The sequence below is a fragment of the Ips typographus genome, linkage group LG3, assembly GCF_016097725.1.
Source record: "Ips typographus isolate SLU linkage group LG3, UJ_Ityp_2.0, whole genome shotgun sequence".
NCBI classification, from domain to species: domain Eukaryota; kingdom Metazoa; phylum Arthropoda; class Insecta; order Coleoptera; family Curculionidae; genus Ips; species Ips typographus.
This window is the reverse complement of record NC_138424.1, coordinates 15170254-15193735: the sequence shown is the minus strand read 5'-3', so window position 1 is coordinate 15193735 and position 23482 is coordinate 15170254. Positions and strand designations below refer to the sequence as shown.

The following is a 23482-nucleotide window of genomic DNA, read 5'->3' as shown; positions in this document are numbered from 1 at the left end:
CGAACGCACTAATTTTTCAAAGCATTTGTTGGTTAAAATTTGTGATCTAATTCCAGACATGCGTGTTTTTCCACCTGCTTGACGTCATTCTCAAAGGGTAAAATTTTGACTATACCTTGGAAACGGTTATCATAGCGCCCGCTTATAACGCCCTGAAATCTTTTTTAATATTAGCAATGACTATGACATATTTTTATACCTATATTATATATTCCCATATTCAATGACAATGGGTGTCTCTATGTCTGAACAAAATCCTATGACATATACCTGACATCAAAATATGCCGATTTAAAGCAACTTACCTCAGTCCGAAATTAATCCGTTTTCGAGATACAGGGTGGTAAAGTTAAAAAATAAAATTCGATTTTTTTTCAAAAATTGGAAAATTGCATTTTTAACCACGTAGGGTTGTAGAGCGACCCCGATTTAAGTAATAAAATAAGGAAAATTGGTTTTAAAAGTCATGTTTCGACCCGTTCCGGGCATATTTTCGACACTTTTTTACTGCAGCGGTTAGAGGGCGCTTTACTTTTAGTGTACTTCTGATGGTTTTAAATGACCGAATTAACTTTTTTTTCGGTGTAATTTTCTTATTTATTTTTTAAGAAAACGATGTTTTAAACATTATGAAGCAAAAAAGGTACTCGTGCTAAGATCCGCTAATGTAAACTGTTGTCGAATTATTTCGGTTTTTAGTGTTCGTACAGAAATACAGTCACCTGAAATTTGTTCAAATTGCAAGTGTCCAAATTTGGGCTTCGCATCTCAAAAAACTCTGGCTACCAGATTGGAAAGTAATATTCTACAAAATGTACAATAAGTTAAAAATAGTTATTTATGTAACCAGTTACGAAAAGTTCGATTTTTTGTAACGAATGAATGTTTGTAGGGCGAGCGCAGCGAGGTCCTACAATTTGAATGAGTTACACAATAAGACATTTTCGAAACGTGTTGCATACATAATTTTTTCTAATTTTGGCATATAAAGTGACACTTTTCAAAACTGATTAGAGTGACAAAACGTTTTACTTTATGTAACTAGTTACATAAAGTATCACTTTATCACTTTATGTAACTAGTTATGAAAAGTTCATTTCATCACTCCCTGTTTTTATGCATTTCCGTAGAAACATATGGGCGACATCCATCATAACATGTCGTTGTCACTGTTTATACAAGGTGCTATGAAAGTGAATATTTGTGTTAAATCACTTTAAAAGATGGTTTTTACCGCTTTTTGGTCAAAATTAGAAAAAATTATGTATGCAACATGTTTCGAAAATGTCTTATTGTGTAACTCATTCAAATTGTAGGACCTCGCTGCGCTCGCCCTACAAACATTCATTCGTTTCACAAAATCGATCTTTTCGTAACTGGTTACATAAATAGCTATTTTCTAATTTTGACCAAAAAGCCGTAAAAACCATCTTTTAAAGTGATTTAACACAAATATTCACTTTCATAGTACCTTGTATAAACTGTGACAACGACATGTTATGATGGATGTCGCCCATATGTTTCTACGGAAATGCATAAAAACAGGGAGTGATAAAATGAACTTTTCATAACTAGTTACATAAAGTGATACTTTTCGTAACTAGTTACGAAAAGTAAAACGTTTTGCCACTCTAATCAGTTTTGAAAAGTGTCACTTTATATGCCAAAATTAGAAAAATATATATATTTCTATTTTTCAAATTTACCACCCTGTATCTCAAAAACGAAGCAATTTCGGACTAAGGTAAGTTGCTTTAAATCGGCTTATTTTGATGTCAGGAATATGTCATAGGATTTTGTACCAACTTTTTAGAGGCACCCTATACAATTATTAATTTAAATAATTTTTTGAAAAAAAAAAACATGACGAACGGGATATAACCTAGGATAATTTACTTGGAGAGGAAAACTGAAAGTTTTATTGTCTACTTCTTATATTTCAGAATGTGGGAGACTCGAGAGCGAAGAAAAGCCAAAGAGTACGAAAAGGAAAGAGAAAGAGACCGCGTTAAAGAGGAAGAACGTGAACGTGATGCCAAACGACTGAAGGAGTTTCTGGAAGATTACGACGATGAGCGAGATGACGTCAAATATTATAAGTTTGTATCCAATAATTGTTAGGAGGCGTTGATTATTAAAGGTCGGTATTTCAGGGGTCGAGAACTTCAACGTCGGGTTGCTGAACGGCTGAAAGAAGCTGAATCGGATACAAAAGACCGACAAAAGGAAAAAGAGGAGATGGAAGAATTGAGACGCAGGATATTCGCCGAAGAGCATGAGGATCCTAACGAAGCCTTTGAAAAGGTTTAGTCTTAACTTTTAATCAAATTTAACATCTAAAGGCTTTCTTTTAGGCTAAGAAAGAGCGCGAGGATCAATACAGGCCAAAACTGCTAATTGACGTAAATCTGGAGCATTGGAAACAAAAAGAACGTGAAAAGGAGAGAGAACTAGAAAGACAGCGAGCCAGGGAACGAGAGAAGCAGAGAGAGTTAGAAAGGGACCGAAGGCATAGAGAGGAACGAGAAAAGTATGTCAATATAAATACACGATATTTGCGACATTTAACCTAAAGTGTTTCGCCTAGGTACGTGGTAGCTCAGGCCGCTAAAGAACTGGAAGCGGTCGAAGCTGAGCCAATAGATAGTGATAGTGATATGGACACTAATCATTATAGTCCGCCTCCCCCTGAACCAGAGCCAGAAGAGATGTCTAATGATCAGTCTGATCATGCTGCTCAGGTGAGTTGTTACGCAGTTAGTATACTTTTTTTTTCTCGTTTGCGGAAATTAGTCATACCAAACTTATTTAAAATCTTAATAAACCAATCTAAAGATGCTCTGACCAGTTAATTTTTTTTTGCTTTGTATGGAGAAATTGGATAATTTTTTTCTAAAGAATTTGTTAATTTGCTAATCATTGTGCCCATGCAAACTGACCGTTGCAAAAAGAAACATTTATTGTAGAGCTCGAATCAGCTAAGAAAAGAAAAGGCCACAGGCGTCATCAAATGATGATGTCACTTGCTGCTCTCATTACTTTTCAAGTTGTTGCAGCCAGTCAGTGGCGTGCTATTATTTTATCAGTAAAATGAAAAGTTTTCGTCGTTTTTAATAAAGAAAATAAAAGACAAAAAGTTTTTCAAAGGAATGGAAACTCCTTCTGCTTCTTTCTTCATAAATTGTAAGACGTTACTGACGATTTCACGGCCTTGGCTGTGTATGATAACACCTTTCTTTCCAACCTTTTTGGAAGACATTATGACAAAATAACGTTTTTCATTCATAACACTGTGTGAACTTCAACTGCGACCATCAACAATACAACCAAAACACCAGACTAAAACGGAACCTAACCTAACCCCCTAAGTCCTTGTCCGCCACTACATTTTTTTAAACTTGGCAACACCGTTTAGAGTGCCGGCTAGTAAAAGCATATAAAAAGGTCCATCTGTCCCTGGCCCCTGCCGCATCTGTTTTAATTGTGTCGAAGTAAAAGCCGTACTACGTTGCCAAGTGGCTTTTTGACCGCTTAACAATTTATTTTCGGGAATATTTTAATAGGACGCTTCTGATTATATCTAATGCGACGGCAACTGTAGAAGGAGAGAGAAATAGTTTTAAAAACTGCGTCATGGATGATGCGGTGGCCTTTTCTCATCTGATTCCAGCTTTACCCATATGTCCTTTATTGCTTATTGGCGTTTCAAGATAAGAGATATCAATTCAGTTTTGAAAAAAGTTTCGGGCATTCCAGCTGTCATTTCTTCGCTTCTTTACGTTGATTTTGGTTAGGAATTTAGCACTGGTTTCATAAATATGAAGTGACAGTGTCATATTATTTATGATGTTAGAAACTTGTTGCCCGATTTTAGTTCAAATGGCGCTGCGATCTTAAATTGAAACGCCAATTGTACCATTGATACTAAACAATCTGGCATTTTCTGAGGTTACACCTTTCAAAAAGCGTTTCCAATCAGCTGTTTGGATTTTAAAATTGTTGCGATTTTTTTTTACCAATATGTTTTAAACCGCTTATTATTTTTAATGAAGATTTTGGTAAATTGCTTGTAAAATAATCATCTTTCAGATGTGGTTGTAGTTTGTGGTGTTTTACGGCGGTGGTTTATATTTTTGGCTAACTCCAATTTTGATCTGACTGCATAGTTTAAATCGTTAAATTAACAAAGTTGCAGCATTTTTCTTGAATCGCCAGATCCTGTGTGGAGAAATAACATACCACCAATTTTACTTCTAAAATTTTTGACACAGCTGGTAATTATATGAAATGGTGTCCCTTATACAGGGTGTTCCATAACTAAATTTAATGGAATATTTCTGGGACTAAAATAATCGATTTATTATAATTTACTGAACAGAACAGAAATACAGTTAAAGTTCAAAGTAAATGCACTTTTTTAGACGACAAATTTTATTATCAACTCAGTTCTAAGCGCGCTTATAGAGGGCGTCATCTACTACAATCGATTTGCTTTAAAATCGCTCTAACTTTTTTCTGGTAAAGCGAAGTGACAACTGAAATCCGAATATCTGTTATCCAATATTTTCTTAACAAATAAGGTATACTACTTACTCTCCATCCCAGCATACCTCTGTGCAGAGTACGCAATAAATGGTGACGTCAGATTGAAATTCACTCATGTCTGAGATTGATATTGAGCGTTTCAGATTCCTGGTGATTTAAATATTTTTGTTTTCGTTAACATATTGTAAAGTTCGGTTATAGAGCGTTTTTAAAAACTATTTTTTTGCTACCGGTAGATGAAGAAATCGCCCGTGGAAATAAACAGAAAGTTGTTTTGTCTATCAATAATTGAAGGGCTTAATGTGAAACAATGACAAGCCCTAAAAAGGTAAAAATGAGATATTTGACTTCTATTGTTAAAAATAATATGTAAAATCCAGTAAAAACTATATTTTTTTTTATTTAGATAGGTCAATGCATCATACCTTATGGGACTATAGTTGACAACAATATTAATAAAATTACTGAAAGCTTTAGAAAAATCAGATTTTATTTAAAAAAATGTCGCTTGTCGTTGTTTCACTACGAACATGCGACAAATGACATCAGTGTGTTTTTAAGGTTATTAAAAGATAGAAACATATTGATTGACATTGACAGTGCTTCAGTTGGGCATCATTCAGAAATAACTCCACCTGAGAACTGAGCGAAGCACAATAATCGCATTCTACGTCCGTGTAGCATATACTATTTTTTTTTCAAGTGGCATGTATACAGGGTGTATCCCAGATAAAAGGGTATATATGGGGATTTCGGAAACGGTAAGAGATACAGTTTCGGTTAAATGGGAAAAAAGTTGCGCTATTCTAAGCCCAGTCATATGGTGCATTAAAATTAAAAATATCTCCAGGAGGTTTTAAAATATCAGCCAAAAACAAAAAATCGTATTTTTTTTTACCATCTTTTAAGCGAATTTAACACAATTTTGAAGTTGTCGCTGGTTGCGCAAAAACTAGAAGGCATAGAAAAAAAGTAGTCATTAATACAAATCTACAAAATTGTATTGAATTTGCTTAAAAGATGGCGCTGATATTTCAGTTTTTCGAAAAATACGATTTTCAGTTTTTGGCTGATATTTTAAAAACTGTAGATATAGCACAACTTTTTTCCCATTTAACCGAAACTGTATCTCTTGCCGTGTCCGAAATCCCCATGTATCCTTTTATCTGGGACACCCTGTATACAGGGTGTCCGGTTAAGGGTACGGAGCGGCTATATCTTAACAACGGTAAGGTCTAGCGGTTGTAAAAAAAATATTACTGTTAAAGCCTAGGAAATGGCTGGAAATTAGTTTGAAGTTCGTCGCTAGGGAGCGTAACTGCTACTAAGAAACCATATAAACTCACTGTATCTCGGAAAATCATGAGATGAGCTATAAATCTAAGAACGTCATTTGATAACTTGCCTAAGATCGCATCGTTTTGTTCTATGACATTTTTTCGTAAATGTCATAAGAGATAGAGAGACGGGACAATGCAATTTCTAATATTTAACTTTTAATATCTTCTGAACTATTTAACCGATTCGAATACTTTTGGTCTAGTTCGAAAGAGCATTTTAATGTCTTTCAAAAGACATAGTTTTTTTTTACCGTTTAGATTTACAGAAAATACACTAGAGGGCGTTTTTTGCAGAGGATACACATTTTTGTTTTTTTTTTTTAAATTAAACAAAACGACCTGTTTTATTATGCAGAAACAAAAAGAACTTGAAGGTATGTCAATTTTTTGTGAAAACCGTATTACGTTACCTCCACCCGATTTGAAATAAAACAGGAAAAACTCATAAAATCTGATACCTTTAACTCAACCTTTAATTCCCAAAGTTAGCTAAAAAGTACTCACAAATGTTCAAAATGTTTACCATCATTGTCGATACATTTAATTAGACGTACTTAAGTAGAAGAAACTGCTGCTTCGATTTCAGCCCTGGACCCCCCCCCTTTCGAACGGCAGTACGTATTCTGTGCATCATATTTTCCTTAGTTGTCGGTTTCTTTTGAAAAACAATGTCTTTTAATCGACCCCATAGACAGAGCTGTCGGTAGTTGAATTACTTTAATTGGAAAATGTAGTTCAATTAATTTTAAGTAATTGAACTACTGTAATTAGATTACTTTTCAAAAACAATAATTATAATTGATTTTTCAATTACTCAGCAAAAGTAGTTGTAATTGGTAATTGATTTTACGATTTGTTCTGTAATTGAACAACTTGAAAGTAGTTGAATTACTTTCAGAGTAATTGAATTACTCTCAGAGTAATTGAACTACTTTCAGAGTAGTTGAATTACAAATAATGTTAAAGTAATGGAACTACTTGTTTTTGAGGTTAGATACGATTGTTGTCTTTTGCGCGGTCGAGAAGTAGCGGTTTACTGAACCGGGTTCAGAGCGGCGTTTTGGTTGGGTAAATGAAAAAATAGAAAAAAGTGAGAAAGTTGCGATTTTTGCTGCCTGGTGTAGTATTTTGTTCTCTTCATTTTAACATTAAACAACGCTATAGGTTGCATTTAATTTTTTTCAGTTAGGCGGTAAAATAATATTTCTTTGTAAAAAGCGCCACCTGTGAACGAAAGAAAACAACTTTAAATAATTATTGGAGCATCTAATAGATAAAAACCTGCTCTTTTCAATGGTGCCAAACTTAATGTTTTGGGCATATCAATAATCAAAGTTGTTGCTAGTAAACGTAGCTTCCGTTTGCAAGTATTTTCAAAGTACCATTGTATTTGAAATTTTGGAGATATGCACTTTTTTTAAGTTAAAGTTGTTAGTACGCCCTCTTGAGGACATTTCCTGAAACTGAAAATATTTTCTAGCGATTTTTTTGGCCCCTTTTTATAACAAAATTTTTTTTTTCAAAGCCTTACGATTAACCGTTAAGTCAAAAAAGCCGAGTGCCACTCTTATTTGGACACCCTGTACATTTACTACTGCCAATAAATAAATTACTTTTTAGTAGTTCAACTACATTTTATCAGTAATTGAATTAATGCCAGTAGTCGAACTACTGTAATTGTCTATTAATTCAACTACTTTACTGAAGTAATTGGTAGTTCAACTACATTTTAAAAACATTGACTAATTGTAATTCAACTACTTTCACGAATTTGAGAGTAGTTGGTAATTGTAATTTAATTACTTTTTTTGAGTAATTGCGACAGCTCTGCCCATAGATAAAAATCTAAACATGTAAGATCTGGCGAACGCGCCGGCCAGGGAAACAAGCTTGCAATGAGACGATTTGAGTATTGCTCGCCTAATTGCTGACGAACGTTTCGCTCATAAGGCGCCGGACAACCATCAAGTTGGAACCACATATTTCTTATTGTTTCCAAAGACACGTGTTCCAAAAGTGGTGGAAGAGAAACGTTTAAAAATTTCAAAAACGTCTCTTTATTAACAGTTTTGCTCGAAAAAATGTGGCCCTATAATTTTTCCTTCCACGATTCCACACCATACGTTTAATCTCCAACGGCTTTGATGTGTGACTTGCCGCATCCAATGTGGGTTATTCTCGGACCAGTAATGCATGTTATGCAAATGTACACCCCCTGCACTACTGAAAGTGGATTCGTCCGTCATCATACACGTGATAGAAAATTTGGATTTTCCCGAGTCATATTTAAAAGCCAGTGACAATTGTTAGTCTACAGTCACAATCAGTGTCATTTAATGCCTGATGTAGAACAATGTGGTAGGGGTGCATATTTTTATTTTGCAGAATGTCGTGAACAATTGTTTTTATTATACTTAACAGAAAATACTACATTTTCAACTGTTTATAAAATACAGTAAATATGACATTTTCGGAACAGCGCACGGAAATTTTTTCCCGATCCCTCTTTCCGTGCGCTTAATAATAAACATAGATATCCATGATACTAGATATCCTATGGCAACTCGAAGAAAAAAAAGAAACGAGTAATGTGTCTATAGCAACGATTTATTTATTAATGACAAATTTTATTTTCTGTCAGTGAAAATTAAGTATTTATGTATTTATTACATTTTGCAAAAATGAATTCAGATTGTGAAGAAAATCGGGATATTCCCGAAAATATCTTACAACGAGCGACAGAAGTGAGTGCAGATTTATTACCAGTGAAATCCAGGTTGAGATATGAACAAGAATATAACAGTTTTACCGAATGGCGGACTCAGAAACGAATCAAAATTGTGAGTGACGATATTCTTTTAGTATATTTTTCTGAAAAAGCCCACACTATGAAATCCTCCACTTTATGGAGTCGATTCTCTATGTTAAAGAGTTGTTTGGCACTAAAAGAAAATACTCACCATCAATAACCAAAAACGATTGCTTTTTTGAAACGACAAGCTGTAGGATATATACCAAAGAAATCCAAGATTCTTACAGCAGAACAAGTAACCAAATTTTTATGTGAAGCTTCAGATGGAGAATATCTACTAGCAAAAGTAATTTTAGTGTTTGGCATCTTCGGTGCATGCCGCAGAGATGATTTAATACGTTTGAGTTTAGATGATGTGGAAGATAATGGGCGTTTCCTTGTCGTGTTCTTACGAGATGGAAAAACTCACAGGTCAAGAAGTTTTACCATTACCAATGAAAATTACAAATTCGATCCCTCTACAATTTACCGTAAATACGCATTTCTCCGCCCTAAACATATGGAGAGTAGAAGATTATTTGTTGCATACCGAAACCAAAGATGTTACGCTCAACATGTTGGGTGCCATACTATCAGTGGTATTCCAAAACTTGTTGCAAAATACCTAAAACTAAAAAATCCCGAAGAATATACCGGACATGGGCTAAGGCGCTCTTCGGCAACCATGTTGGTGGAAAACGGCGGTGATTTGCTCACTTTGAAAAGACACGGAGGATGGCTTTCTTCCAATGTAGCAGAAGGATATATAGAAGAGTCCATACAAAGAAAAATTGAAGTATCACGGAAGTTGTTTAGACCTTGTAACTTGGAAACTACAACATCTGTAACAGTCAATCAAGAGAACCAAAGCACACACGAACACTCCGCTTCAACATCTTTAGCAGAGTCTTTAGTTCAACAAAAAGAAATGCAAAAGGGATTGAGCTTCAACAATAATACGAATTGTACAATAAATATTACTATTAATAATAACGGTTCTGTCCAAAATTAATTTTCTTAGAATTACCTACTTGTATTTTTTTTGTTAATTTGAGTTGTATGTACTTACATTTTTACTGTTTTAAAAATAAAAATAAATATTCCCGATTTTCTTAATAATTTTTTGCGATATTTTTTGTTTATGTTGATTTCAGGTACCTAAGTATAATAAAAAATATCGTTCATTACTCGTCCAGAAATGGATTTTCCGTTCTTGCATGACTTCCCGTGTTCGGCTGCGCCTCACACGAGAATTTGTCACGCGCGCACGGATAAATCCTCATTTCTGTACTGGTAATGAAATATACTATTTTGTAACTCCCAAGTCCTCGGAAATTTTTCTGATACTAAAGGTGGGATCATATTGAACATTTCCTGGACAAACTTTGATTGTAAGATTTTTTTCCAACTGCTAGACCTTACCGTCGTTGATGTATTGCCGTTCCGTACCCTTAACCGGACACCTTGTACATGTTGTTGTGTACGCATTAAGCACGGGTCACACTAGGCTGCTGCCAATCAGCGGCTGATAGTGGCCGCTGCCTGATGACAAAAGTTGGACAAGTTCAGCCGCTGACAAATACTAGCTGGCTAATGATGCCAGCGGCGAATTTTATGGTCACACCATGCTGATAGACCGCTGATAGTGGTTGCTTCTAAATTCGCGGTTGGCTAGCAGCCTAGTGTGACCCGTGCAGCGTGCTTTAGCCTTCCTTTCTTGAACCTTGATTTTATTAATTTAAACGTATTTAAACAAGAAAATATGCAGTTTTATGGATAATATTGCAACAACATCTATTTCGTTTCGCATCTTGATCTTGTCTGGCTGGTCCGGGTTAATGCGGCGTTCCTACTTCGTCATCCCCAACATATGTACAGGGTAATTTATAATATAATAAAACTTATTTAGAGTGTTTTAAACGCATGAACCTTTAACATGACGCATGTTTCGAAAAAGCAAGTTTGGGTGTTTTTAATTATCCCATCCAATTTTCGAGAAAAAATATATTTTATGAAACAACTGATTTTTACTCAGTATTTTTCTATGAATGGCTACTTTTGCTTATTTTTCTTACTAGTGACGTATAGCTAATTTTGAAATTTCCATACTTGATGTATCCTTTGCAGCCGTTGCGTTGGAAAAATGTAATATTTAACATTATATTTCCAACTTGACAATCTTTGTCTTTTCTTCTAGTGGACTCAAATTCAGGCTCCCGACGAAGATTCTATGCAGTCGTTTTCACCTCCAGTGGAAACTCCTCCTCAACCCACACCTCCCGTAACTGGAATGAAAATTACTCTATCTAAGCCCATTGTGTTAAATAGTTCTCATTCTCCGACACAAGTATAATAATCTTAATTTTACAATTTCCACCAGTCATTTCACATGTTTTTGTAGGGCTTTCGAAAAAAGAAACTTGACTTGAGGGACGTATTCAACCCGGACGAGGATGACACTAGTACTCAGGTTAAAAAACGAAAACTAGTTCCTTTAGACTATAGCGAGGAGAAAAATAAAGCGAAAAAAGACAAAGAGAGCGGGGATAAGAAAGTTGAAGAGGCTAAATCTCAGGAGGAAAAAAGGAAAAACATTAAAACACTCATCGAGAAAATCCCCACTGAAAAAGACGCGTTGTTTGCCTATAAACTTGACTGGGCCCAAATTGACAACGGTCTTATGGAAAAGAAAATACGTCCGTGGATCAATAAGAAGATTATAGAATATATAGGCGAGCCTGAACCCACACTGGTGGACTTTATATGTAATAAAGTGCTAGCCGGTTCCGTTCCTCAGACTATTTTAGAAGACGTACAAATGGTTTGTGTTTTATTTAATTTTTTTGTAGGATAAAGTTTCATGTTTTAGTTTTTGTTCCAGGTATTAGACGAGGAAGCTGAAGTGTTTGTTGTAAAAATGTGGCGATTGTTGATATACGAAGTGGAGGCTAAGAAATTAGGTCTTGTTAAGTGAAGTGTGTTTGAATAATTCTTCTTATCGTGGATGTATATTTATACGTTACATGCGATTGATTTTTTTAAGTGTACGATTTAGAATTAAATCATACTGACTTTATGTGTGGTGTTTTTTTTTGCAACAATAGGAAACTTGATAGAAAAGTATCGTTCAAGTTTCAGTTAGTGTTCAATTAAAGAATCAAAACATCTACTTTATTATATGATAAAGCAAATGATACAAACTTACAATTTACATTAATCAAATCCATTCAACGCCTCAACCTAAGAGACGAAGTTAATCAACTGTCACACCGTGACAATCCGGGGACACCGGTCAAACTTGGCTGCGTCAAAAGTGATAATGTAAATACGGAAACGTATCAAAAGTTGAGTGTTTATTCGTGTGAAATTTGGTAAGTAATTCCATTTAGTCGTACAAAAAATAGCCTGTAAATCTCGGGCCAATTGTCCATATTGCCCTCGTACGACGAGCACTACTCCTTCGGCGTCGTGTTCAAATTTTCGGCCATGTGCTATATGGACATCTTATTCACCCTTGTTGTATAATACAGTATGTCCAAGATTCGATTCTCTATACAGGGATTTCGCTTCCCGTAAGAGCTACTGCAAAGGTTAAATGGGGAAAGTTTTAGAGAATTTAATAGGCAATCCAACACCGTTTTAAAAATATTTAATTTTTGCTTCGTTTTTGAATTATTTTCGAAAAACAAAAAAATACCATTTTCAAAAAAGTGCTGTATTTTCGCTAATTTAAAATTTTTTAAAAATTTGGCTTAAACATTGTTAGAGCCAACTTTTTAAGGACTATCTTTCTGTGTATTTCGTTTTCAGTTCCGACGTTTCTGTCTCGAGATACCCTCATCAACTTTTTTTTCTTATGGACGCCATTTTGTTTTTTTATCTAGTTAAAAAGAGTACGTTTTTTGCATTAAAATGATGTATTACATGTTACAAAAAAATGTACTTTAATGTTAAAAAAGCTAAAAAACAGTAATTCTTAAAATTACGTTAATGCAAAATCTAAACGACTACAAAATGATGAAAATGTAGTATGTACAGGGTGACAATAAAAAAATTACCTCTAGCAAAAGCTCCATAAAATGTTTAATTTGCAACAAAACTCAAATTTATCGGCAAAGAACAATTAACAACTATTTTGACTATAACATACTCAGTCGGTTTCGAAGTGGCCTGCTTGCGCGTCTCGACAGAGTACCAAACTCTTCCGAAAATTTTCAGTTGCCACGCACCTCATCCGTCGACAATCGGTCCCATTCCCGACGCAGCGACCGCTTCAGCGACTCCAAAGTTTTTGTGACACAACACAGGTCCTGGTCTCCAAAATAGACCACACACTGTAGTCCATTGGATTTAGATCTGGCGAGTAGGGTGGCCACTCCTTCGACGAAATGAAATCCGGAAAATGGATCCGGCACCAGTCCTGAGTCGCTTTTGCTTTGTGGGCCGGAGCCGGGTCCTGTTGGAACGTCCAATCTGCATCGTCAAAGTGCTGCTGAGCCCACGGAAGTACGACGGCATCAAGAATGTCACGGCGGTAGACGTCCTTGTTGATTTTGATCCCCTGTTCCACGAAAACGAGGGGGGTCTTGCCGCTGGCGCAAATTCCGGCTCAAACCATAACAGCCGCGGGATTTTGGCGATGTTAGACGATGGCCGAAGTGCCCGGGGCCTCCACACACCAGCTCCTATCGTTCTGGTGATTGTGGGCTTGTTAAAAGGTGAACAGCTTCTCATCTGAGAAGAGAATTTTGTCGTATGCGCTTGTTATCGTCGGTGAGGAGCTGAACTTTTTGGAGCTTGTAAGGCTTGAGATGCAGATCGATCCTCTTTGGCTATTTGGTGGATTGATTCCCGATTTATACCAGTATAGAGCGATTTTTCGCATGGAGACCCTCGGATTTCGCCTGACTCGTTCTCGGACGAGCTCTCGGTTCTTAGCGGTTCAACGGTGCACTTTCTGCCACTTCCTGGACGGCGACCAGTATGGGCGAGCTTTTCCAACCGCTTGATGGTTCGCCGGACGTTAGATTTGTCGATGCCGAGCGTTCGCGTAATATCGATCGGGCGCTTTTCCAACTCATGTAAAAAAAATTTTCTCTCTGGTTTGACATCTTAATTGCTTGGACTGAGGCAGTCATCGAGAAAGTGATAGTGTGACACGTACTTGTGCAGATTGCCGGCTGGACAGCTGTGAAAGAGGCACAAAAATCAGATTATCAGGAGAGGCGCTGTTGACCAGGCAGACAACAGAAAGTGCTCACAGGCAGCAGAACTGCGACAAACCTCAATAAAACCGGGAAAAACAGCAGGGCGGACAGAAGAAGGCAGAGTAGCCACCACCAAGATGCCACGCCTCCAGGAAACTCAAATGAGACACCAAGGGGGCATCTTGACAGCGAAACCTCAACAGATGAGGACGTATTCGTCGACGTAAGCTCTCAAACACCCTCAAAAGTTGTAACTAAAACCTCAAGAGCTGGTGCCAGCACCGGATTACAAAGTCCAGGCGCTGAAACCAGTCAGGGAAAAGACGGCATTGTCATGGAGTGCAAGTACGACAAGAGTACACATGCAAGGGTTGACCCTGCGGCTAAGGGTGGCGTCACCACAAGGTCGGGGCGCGCGTTGAGACCGTCTGTTCATCTGAGAGACTTTATCAAAGATTAGGTAGGAAATCCCTGACTCTTCAGTTAAATATGCTAATTGGTATTGCGTAGAGTAAGTCTGATTATCTTTTGACTGTGGTAACATACAGGTGCATGTTGGGTGATGATCTGATGGCTATTGAGTAATTACATAATGAAGTGACGTCATATAACATGCACATGTACATTGTCTTATATAGAATAGGTAAAGATTAAGAAGGGAGCGAAATGTGGAGTATTGCGTTCCCTTGAAAAGTGTCAAGTGGCATTGCAGCAGCAGGGTAGCCAGTCGACAACCGGTGGACTGCCAGCTCTCTTGCTACCCCAACAACAAACGGGGGCACATGTTAGTCTAATAAAAATTGTCCTTGTACATATATATTTATTGTGTGATTAATAAATGTGAGTAGTGCCTATTAAGAAGTCTTCTTCAATCCCAAAAGCCCCAAGACACAACAAATGGCAAGTAGTAAATTTTAATTTATCTTTATCTATTTTAATTTATGAAATTTACTTGGAATATGATTCTCTAGAATTTCTAATGAGAATTTGCCATTTTAACATTTTGTTTTGGTTTTAAAAAATTTAAAAAATGTTTTTTTTTTAAATAGAAATTTTCATTAGAATTTTTACAAGCACTTCATTGAAAAGGATTTTTTAGGTGCTTTCAAATTATGCATAAACTCAAGATAGTGGCTATAAGAACTGACAAAGTTATCATCCATATCTTGGACACCAATGACCTCAGTTTCTGTCTAATTATGTCATTCTGTTCTCGGTAAAAAAATGCTTCAATAATGTCTTCCTTTCAAAACTCTCTTTGGCTTTATTACGGAGCTGTAAGCAGTTACTTTGCAGTTTTCCTAATTTTCTAGAAAACAGAAAAAGCCAAGGAGAAAGATAATTCAATTTGGAAACCTGGAATAAGTTTCACATAAAATTCTTTAAAACTGCTTTATTAAACCGATTCTGTAAGCTTTTACCTTTACCAATGGAACCTATTTGGGACACACTGTATGCCCTTTATGTTTGTAATAACACTAAATATTCTGGCTGTGATCTGATTAATTATGTAAATTTCAAAGTTCCTAAAGTTAATTTAAGAATTTTATCCCCAGCCTTTTCTATGTTGATAATAGGTCTGTGGCTTCACCCCTCAGCGATATGACTTTACAGTGCAATGAGCTGATCTCTACTAATGTGATACCAGATATTCTGTTTGTTACCTTAAGCGATTTGAAAGTTATTTTGTTCTTATGAGCGACTGTTTTAGCTCAACTGTTCCTTTACTTGTAAGTACCCCCTAGGGTGTTTGTAAAGTGTACCTAAATAAATAAATTATGTATTTTTCAGTGAAATCTTGAATAAAATTAGTAAACCATATTGCACTGAACTGGATTTACAGTTATTTATTTACCTGCTATTTTTTCCTTTTGAAGTCCTTATTATATGCAGAAAGTTAGGTGCTGTTAGTGTTGGGATTGTTTTTTAGCAATGCCCTGTTTTTGACTTCACTACTTTTTAGTCAATCATTTGTAGTTGCCCTACAGACAATGAGGCCAATCAGCATCAAAACGTCTGAATAAAAACTTTCAAGTTTTCCAACCTGCAGTTTTTTGTGGACCACACCTCAAAAACTGCTCTGCAGGCCACAGTAAAGAGCCCAAATACAACACCACATACCAAATGGTATGTAGCAAATTATATAAAACATACAAAATCGCATATCTAGTCAATAGGTGATTTACTACATAGTATTTCGACCAAGGACCCTGGTATAAAACCCATGTAGAATCCAATTGGCCAATACAGACAAAAGAGAAAACCTAAAAAACCAGACAAAAACAGCTTACCACCGTGTTTTTAGGATCAAATACAAAAAAAACGCATTTCTAAGAAGGATACAGCAGTAGCAATTTCCACAAACACTAAAAACACAAGCTGAACAAGCAACAATGAAAAATAAAATACAAATTAACAAATTTATTTAAATTTTAGTAGGTTAGGTTTGTAGTAGCGATAGATACTTCTTTTTTTATTTCTTTTAAAAAAGTCACCTGACCTTTGTATCATTTTATAATCACGGTGTCATCTGATTAGTAGAGAAGAAATAAAGAAAACAAAAACGTTTCTACTTCTAACCCAACTTTATTTGATTTTGTAATTTGTAAACTAAGGGAAAACCGAAAATACAAAACGCCGTTGTTGTTTTTCGGTTTGTTCTAGTTTTTGAACGGGATTATTATATTAATATCGGTATAGTGCTGTGTATGCGTTAGAGCAGCCCCTGAGTGCTGTTAAAAATGTGTTGTGCATTGAGTTTGCTTTAAAACAACAGGTGGTAAGTGAGTACAAATTATTCTGGTACAGAAGGCCCCTAAGAAATTCCACATAATTGTATTATATTTATTTTAATTTGCATGTTTTTAAAAGTGCTCTCAGAGTTTATTTATCTACTGTGTAAATTCTAAGATACTCTCAGAAGAAGTGTGAATTGTTTGATTTAATAATAGTGGCAACAATCTACAAACAAGACCATAAGTTCCAGTTTTTACCTTACAACTCATTTGAATAACTCTCTTCAGTTTTATCTGCTGTAACCATGACCAATTTTGCAGCTTATTTTCAAATTAGTTAAACAAAGACAAACAAGTTAAAATTCAAAATTGAAAAGCCTTTGATTTAGGACAAAACAGATTGTACTGCTGCTACATCAAGTGCCCTGTGATACAGGGTGAGTTTTTTTCAATGTTTAGTGAAGGGAGCTTGAAAACCAGCAGAGCTATGAAGTTGATTAAATGGGGAAAGATATGGATATTTAGAAGGCCAATTTAATATTAATAACATAACAATAACATAATAACAATTATATGTCAGGAGATAATTAGCAAAAACCAAATTTTGTTGATTTCTTTGATTCCATCTAGCTGATTGATTACTTCTTGTAGAATGATGTTCAGATAAAAGTTGTATACAGGGTGAATTACGAGAAGTATCTAGAGAACAATTTAATATTTTTCACTGAAATTTGGAGTGTAACCTAGATTGGGTCCAAACTCTCTTTCCAAAATATTTTGGACTTAATGGTGTTGCCAGATCAGTCAGAAAAAACACCAACTTTTGATTTTCAAATGGAACATCCTGTTTTTAATCTCATTTTTGAATTCCTCCCAAGGAGGCTAGTAATTAATGAATACTTCCCTATACCTATCTTGCACCATTTGTTAAATATTTTATAAAAATGGTGAATTTGTCAGCAAAACTGTGGTCTAAACATTAATTAAATTCTCAAGTCCTGAAAGGTTTGTTGATGTGACCTTTTGTCCTCAGTTAGACAATACTACATGGTTGAAAAGCCCAGAGACAGAAAATGAAAAAACCTACAGAGTGATCAATATTTACTTTTTAGTCGGACAGATAAAAGAACTGCAAGAGGTCTGATTTTTTAAATGGATACATGGGTGTTTTATGGTTTGTAATAAAAGAACATTGAATTTAGAACAAATCCATGAAACTATACATTTCCTATACCTAACTTCAACTGTTTCTGCCTTATTAACAGTTTTTCCTTAAAGAGCGCATTCAATACATACTAATCGTAAACAAATACCTCACATACCGCTTCAGTCCAATATAAATAAGACCGGCCAGACCAACAATATGCACTTAATACAAAGATCTAATTCAATAAACTCAACATTCTCTGAAAAAACGCGTCAGATCAACTACCCAGTAAACAATCATCCTCCAAACGACTTTGAAGGCTACAACGAACCTAGAGGACAAGCTAGAATGCCTAAAAAGCTGGGCACAGGTGAAGTACCGAATGACTCTGAGGCAAAAGGTTTTGCCGGAGGGGATAGGCGTGTCTGGATATACATCTACAGAGTTATGAAATCTGCATCGGAAACAATAATACAAAACTACATAAAAGCCAAACCAGATTTTGTGGGCTCATCTATCTTAGTTAAAGAAATACCTTCCAAGATAGGCACTGGTCATACATCAAAATGTACGATCATTAAACAATTCCAAAAGTGAAATAGAGTCGATGTTAAAAAACTATCCAGTTGACGTTCTGTGTGTAAGTGAACATTGGATAGATAAAATGCAGATTAAAAAGCACATCCTCAATGGATATACATTGGGATCCTACTTCTGTCGGGAAACCAACCTCCACGGCGGTGTCGCAATATATGGGAAAAACAACATCAGGTGCGGTGAGAGACAAGACATAGTGGAATGGTGGAACTGTCTATTCCATATGTCACTGAATGTGCAGCTATTGAATTTACCATAACCACAACAAAGTATGTATTAATTTGCTTTTATCGACCCCCAAATGGAGATTTCCAAACTTTTCTAACGATCTTAAATCTATGCTGTAGCAAAATATTCTCAGAGAAACGTGAAATAATAATTTTAGGCGATTTCAACATTGATTTTTTATCTACCTCAAAACTTAAGTCGGATTTTCTTAGAGTAATCGAGAGCTTTAACATGACTATTACAATTACAGAACCTACCCATATAGCCGCAACTTGTCAATCATGTTTAGATAATATAATTGTAAACAAATCTTGTGATTATACAACCTCCTTGGTGAACGAGCATATCCCTGATCATCTGGGTCAACTAATCACTATGAAATCCAAAAGCAAAAAAATGTTTCCATATGTAATTAAAAGAATATAATGAAAATTCAATAAAGCATTTTTTATCCGATCTAAAACGTGAAGACTGGCTGTCTACTTTTAATGCCACAACTGTAAACTCCAAATGGCGTGATTTCAAAAATATCTTTTTACATTATTTTTATAAAAACTTTCCACTCATAAAATTTTACCCTTCAAGAAACAAGAAGTACTATTACCCATCACAAGAAATACAAAAATGTAAAGAACAGCTAGATTTATACAGTGCGTTTTTTTTAACGCGCAACATAGGATTTTACGTGTTAAATTTTTAAGCTTATGTTGGACCATGTTATTTTGGAACTACAGGTATAAAACTTGGAAGATGTGTCTTCAGTACCATGAAGCTTAAGTAAGACCACCAATTCGGTCTAAAAAGTGTTTACAAATTAGCAAAAAGTCATCTTTTTTAGAACATATTTTATCTTTCCATATTCCCTGTATGTATGTTTACCTGCTATCTGCCCTGTCAGTATCAAAAACAACACCTACCATACATACAGGGAGTATAAATCTTTTCGAAAGAAGATGACTTTTTGCTAGTTTGTAAACACTTTTTAGACCGAATTGGTGGTTGTACTTAAGCTTCAGGGTACTAAAGACACACTTGTCAAGTTTTACACCAGTAGTTCCAAAATAACATGGTCTAACATGGGCTTAAAAATTTAACACGTAAAATCCTATGTTGCGCGTTAAAAAAAACGCACTGTATTATGTATTAACAAATCGAAATTGTTGAAAGTTGAAAGATCACTATATGTCGCTTAAAAATAAATATAAATCTCTTTTAAACAAAGCAAAAAATGAATCAATTAAACAACGTTTAAACACTACAGATAATAAACCAAAAACTACATGGAAAATAATAAACGAATTGACAAATGATAATTATCACCAAAATAACAACATCCCAGGGTGCGTATTCTTGAAACGAGGGAAAGGAATAATCAAGGGAAAGACCTGTAGAATGTGACAGGAACCCGCCATTGTCAGCTTCTTCTCACATTCTATCAACAATTCTCTTGAGAACTCCGGTCCCTGCTTTCAAGAATAGGCCCCCTGAAGGGGACTTATTGACACTGGGGAATAAATTTAATAAATATTTTATGTGCTCAAATGGGTCACAGTTCAATACTTTCCAGAACACATGTTCTGACTTTTCTGCAATTTTATCTATCTACTTACCTCCGGTAACTACGAATGAAATACTCAAAATTGTGAAACACTTCAAAAATAAGAACAGCTCTGGTGAAGACGACGTACCAATTTTCCTGCTAAAAAAATGTATAAATGAAATATGCTCCCCTCTGCAACATATAATAAACATGTCCATAAAAAATGGCTTATTTCCTGAAGATCTAAAACATTCCGTAGTTACCCCGATCTTTAAGAAAGGAAACAAAGAAATGGTATCAAACTACCGCCCTATCAGTGTCCAATCATCGTTTGCCAAACTATTTGAAAAAGCCATGTACACTAGAGCAATGCTGTATCTATCCAGCAATAATTTACTAAATAATTTTCAACGTGGTTTTATGAAGGGAAGATCAATAGAGACCGCACTTTATGAATTTATTGAACCTACAATGGAGGCTTTGGAGAGGGGCGAGAAGGTCTGTGGACTTTTTCTAGACCTCTCAAAGGCTTTTGATAGCTTGAACCACAGCATTATTCTAGAAGAACTGAAAAAATACGGAATAGGAGGTGCTGCTTATTCTTGGCTAGAATCATATTTGATGCATAGAACGCAAAGTGTTAAGTTGTATGCTCACCAAGAGCAAGTCAAATCTAGCAAATTATGTATCACTCGCGGAGTACCGCAGGGTAGCATTCTTGGTCCACTTTTATTCACAATAATTCTAAACGATCTTCCATTAAATGTTGTGTTCCAGAACGGTCGCCTGGTCAGTTATGCTGATGATACCAATTTGGTAATGCACGCAAAAACATTTGTTTCTCTTGAAGAACTTTGTATATACCATTTCGAGCACATAGAGAGGTGGTTTAGTCAGAACCATCTTACTGTAAATATGGATAAAACCTGTATCATTTTCAAAACGAGTAATAATTTGGTGGAACTTCCAGAAAGCATAACTCTCAAGACTAACACTGTACCTATAAGTAATAATACCAAACTATTGGGGCTGCAGGTAGATGCTGGCCTGACGTACAGTTATCATGTCGACGGATTGAGCACCAGGCATGCTATGCTTTGAGAATTTTAGCTAAACCCTGTAGCTTAGACACATTAAGAATTGCTTATTATGGAACAGTGTATGCATTGCTTAAATTCCATATCATATTCTGGGAAAACAGCACTAACATAGGCTTGCTGTTCACTAACCAAAAAGTCGTACTAAGAATAATCACCAAGTCGCCACCGTTAACTACTTGTCGAAATGCATTTAGAAATAATGATCTTCTAACTTTGCCAGCAATATCTATTTTTGAACACATATTGTTTTTAAAACGAAATCCAAATTTATTTGAACGTTTCTTAGTCGATCACTCACACAACACAAGAGGCAGTCAGAATCAGTAAAACCTTCCTCAACACAAGTTAACTTTAACTGAAAAACAGTGTACATATTTTTCAATAAAATGCTTTAATACTTTACCTAGAAGGCTTCGAGAAACACAAGGTTTGGGTAAGTTTAAAAAGGATTTGTTTAATCTTCTCGTTTTCATCGAACCTTACAATTTTGAAGAGTTCTTTCAAAAAGTGCAACGCTCTTAGCAATAAGTTAAATATGTATAGTATATCTATCCACCGATACTAGATACTTTTTTTTTCTTTTTTCTTCTTTGACGTGTTTAAACATAATTACCCTGTAATTATTTGTTTTAAATAGAAGCTGTTATCTATCTATCTATCTATCTATCTGACTTAAAGGTAAATATTGACCACCCTGTAGGTTTTTTCATTTTCAGTCTTTGAACTTTTCAACTATGTGGTATTGCCTAACTGAGAACAAAAAGTCACATAAGCAAACCTTTCAAATCTTGGGAATTTAATTAATGTTTAGATTACCGTTTTCTCGACCGTTTTGCTGACAAATTTACCATTTTTATGAAATATCTAAGAAACGGTGCAAGATAGTAGTAGGTATAGGGAAATATCAACATTAATTACTAGCCTTTTTGGGAGGAATTCAAAAATGAGATTAGAAACAGGGTGTTCCATTTGAAAATCAAAAGTTGGTGTTCTTTCCGACTGATCTGGCAACACCGCAAACTTCAAAATATTTTAGATAGTTTGGACTAGGTTACACTCCAAATTTCAACGAAAAATATTGTTCTCTAGATACTTCTAATATACCATCAGCGTGATTCACCCTGTATATTTGTGAGCTGAACAAGATAAGCTGACACGTCATTTTTGACATGACATAAACTTTTTTTTTTCATTGGAAAGCATAGTCAAAAACGAGGTAAAAAATAAAATCTCTAAAAAGTCTTTTTTCAAGCTTCATAATAATACCAAAAAGTAAATTATTTTTTAAAATGGCGGTATTGGCACTTGCACTGAAAACTGACGTCCACATGAAAGACAACTATTTAAGAAGCAACTTACTAAAATTTCTGTTAAATTCAACAAAAGGCTTGGGAAATATTAATAAAAGAAAAAAATTATCACCTTAAACAGCTGATTGAAGTGCTTTTTGATTGGTGTGACAACAGTGGGTGCCAGACTGTTTTAGTACAAAATGGTAACATTTTTCACAGAGGACTCCTTGACTTTGATTCTTAGTGTCGCTACTCTCGCCTCTTCTCTCATGTGGTTCGGAAACCATCGGAGTTGGCACATGGTTCCATTGTTCCTCAAGAACCGTATCCCGACCGCAGAGGGCCGCAATGAACACTACGTTGCCCTTGTTAGCGTTAGAAGTGTGGTTCGCATTCTGGTAAATCACCAAGTTAGAAGTAAATCTCTAGATTGGTCCAATTCGTATCTGGAGTCCATTTTCAAAAAATTTGAAAAATTGTAAAACAAAGAAAACAAAGTAAAAAGGGAAAACTCAGTCCGGACATGTACGTTTAAGCATCACGGGATGCCTTCCACGTCACTGAATCATCATACGTTTTCCCTTGAATTCAATCCGCTTTGTCGATCGGAGTAACAGCCTACGATATAAACGTAGTCAGTGTCAGACAACTATTAATCCAAAGTGGTGATTGTATTATGTTTTGTGCCATCCTCATCTTCCTATATTCTGTAATAGTAATTATCATACGATAATTTTTACAAGAATTACAGCAATTACTCGTCCTGTGAATTTATGGAAAACATGCTCATGAAAGTTATCGATAACTTTAATACTTGGGTATTACCCCCAATAATTTACCGTAAATCCATAAATTCTTTGTGGAGAAACTTACCTTGAGCCTTCTCTAAGGACAACCAAATTTTTCTATCTAATACACTGGTATGAGTATGAAAATACAAACTATTTAGAAACTGAAGTA

The 23482-nt window shown here is 35.5% G+C and overlaps 1 protein-coding gene and 2 long non-coding RNA genes across 6 annotated transcripts in view; 1 reads left to right on the top strand and 2 right to left on the bottom strand.

The window, feature by feature from the left end:
* LOC145727140 (RNA-binding protein 25) overlaps positions 1 to 11752 on the top strand; it is a 31852-nt gene extending 20100 nt beyond the window's left edge. For 2 of the 3 annotated variants that reach the window (XM_081976614.1, XM_081976615.1), the window contains 7 exons: positions 1944 to 2099; positions 2154 to 2304; positions 2355 to 2530; positions 2588 to 2741; positions 10874 to 11023; positions 11078 to 11497; positions 11558 to 11752. In XM_081976614.1, coding sequence (XP_081832740.1) covers positions 1944 to 2099; positions 2154 to 2304; positions 2355 to 2530; positions 2588 to 2741; positions 10874 to 11023; positions 11078 to 11497; positions 11558 to 11650 — 1300 coding nt within the window. In that variant the 3' untranslated portion in view covers positions 11651 to 11752. Of the gene's footprint in view, positions 1 to 1943; positions 2100 to 2153; positions 2305 to 2354; positions 2531 to 2575; positions 2742 to 10873; positions 11024 to 11077; positions 11498 to 11557 lie in introns of all 3 variants that reach the window. The other variant, XM_081976613.1, reaches the window with a different exon arrangement.
* LOC145727142 (uncharacterized) lies at positions 2385 to 4841 on the bottom strand. The gene is made up of 2 exons (XR_014177790.1): positions 4594 to 4841; positions 2385 to 4535 (listed from the first exon to the last, which is right to left on the bottom strand). It is a non-coding gene; the product is annotated as an uncharacterized LOC145727142 (long non-coding RNA).
* A 73-nt stretch (positions 11753 to 11825) lies between the features above and the next one.
* LOC145727141 (uncharacterized) lies at positions 11826 to 16390 on the bottom strand. Of its 2 annotated transcripts, XR_014177789.1 has the most exons (3): positions 15928 to 16390; positions 15739 to 15865; positions 11826 to 15646 (listed from the first exon to the last, which is right to left on the bottom strand). It is a non-coding gene; the product is annotated as an uncharacterized LOC145727141 (long non-coding RNA). The 2 variants fall into 2 exon arrangements; XR_014177788.1 differs by having other exon boundaries at positions 15739 to 16390.
* Between the last annotated feature and the right edge of the window lie 7092 nt (positions 16391 to 23482).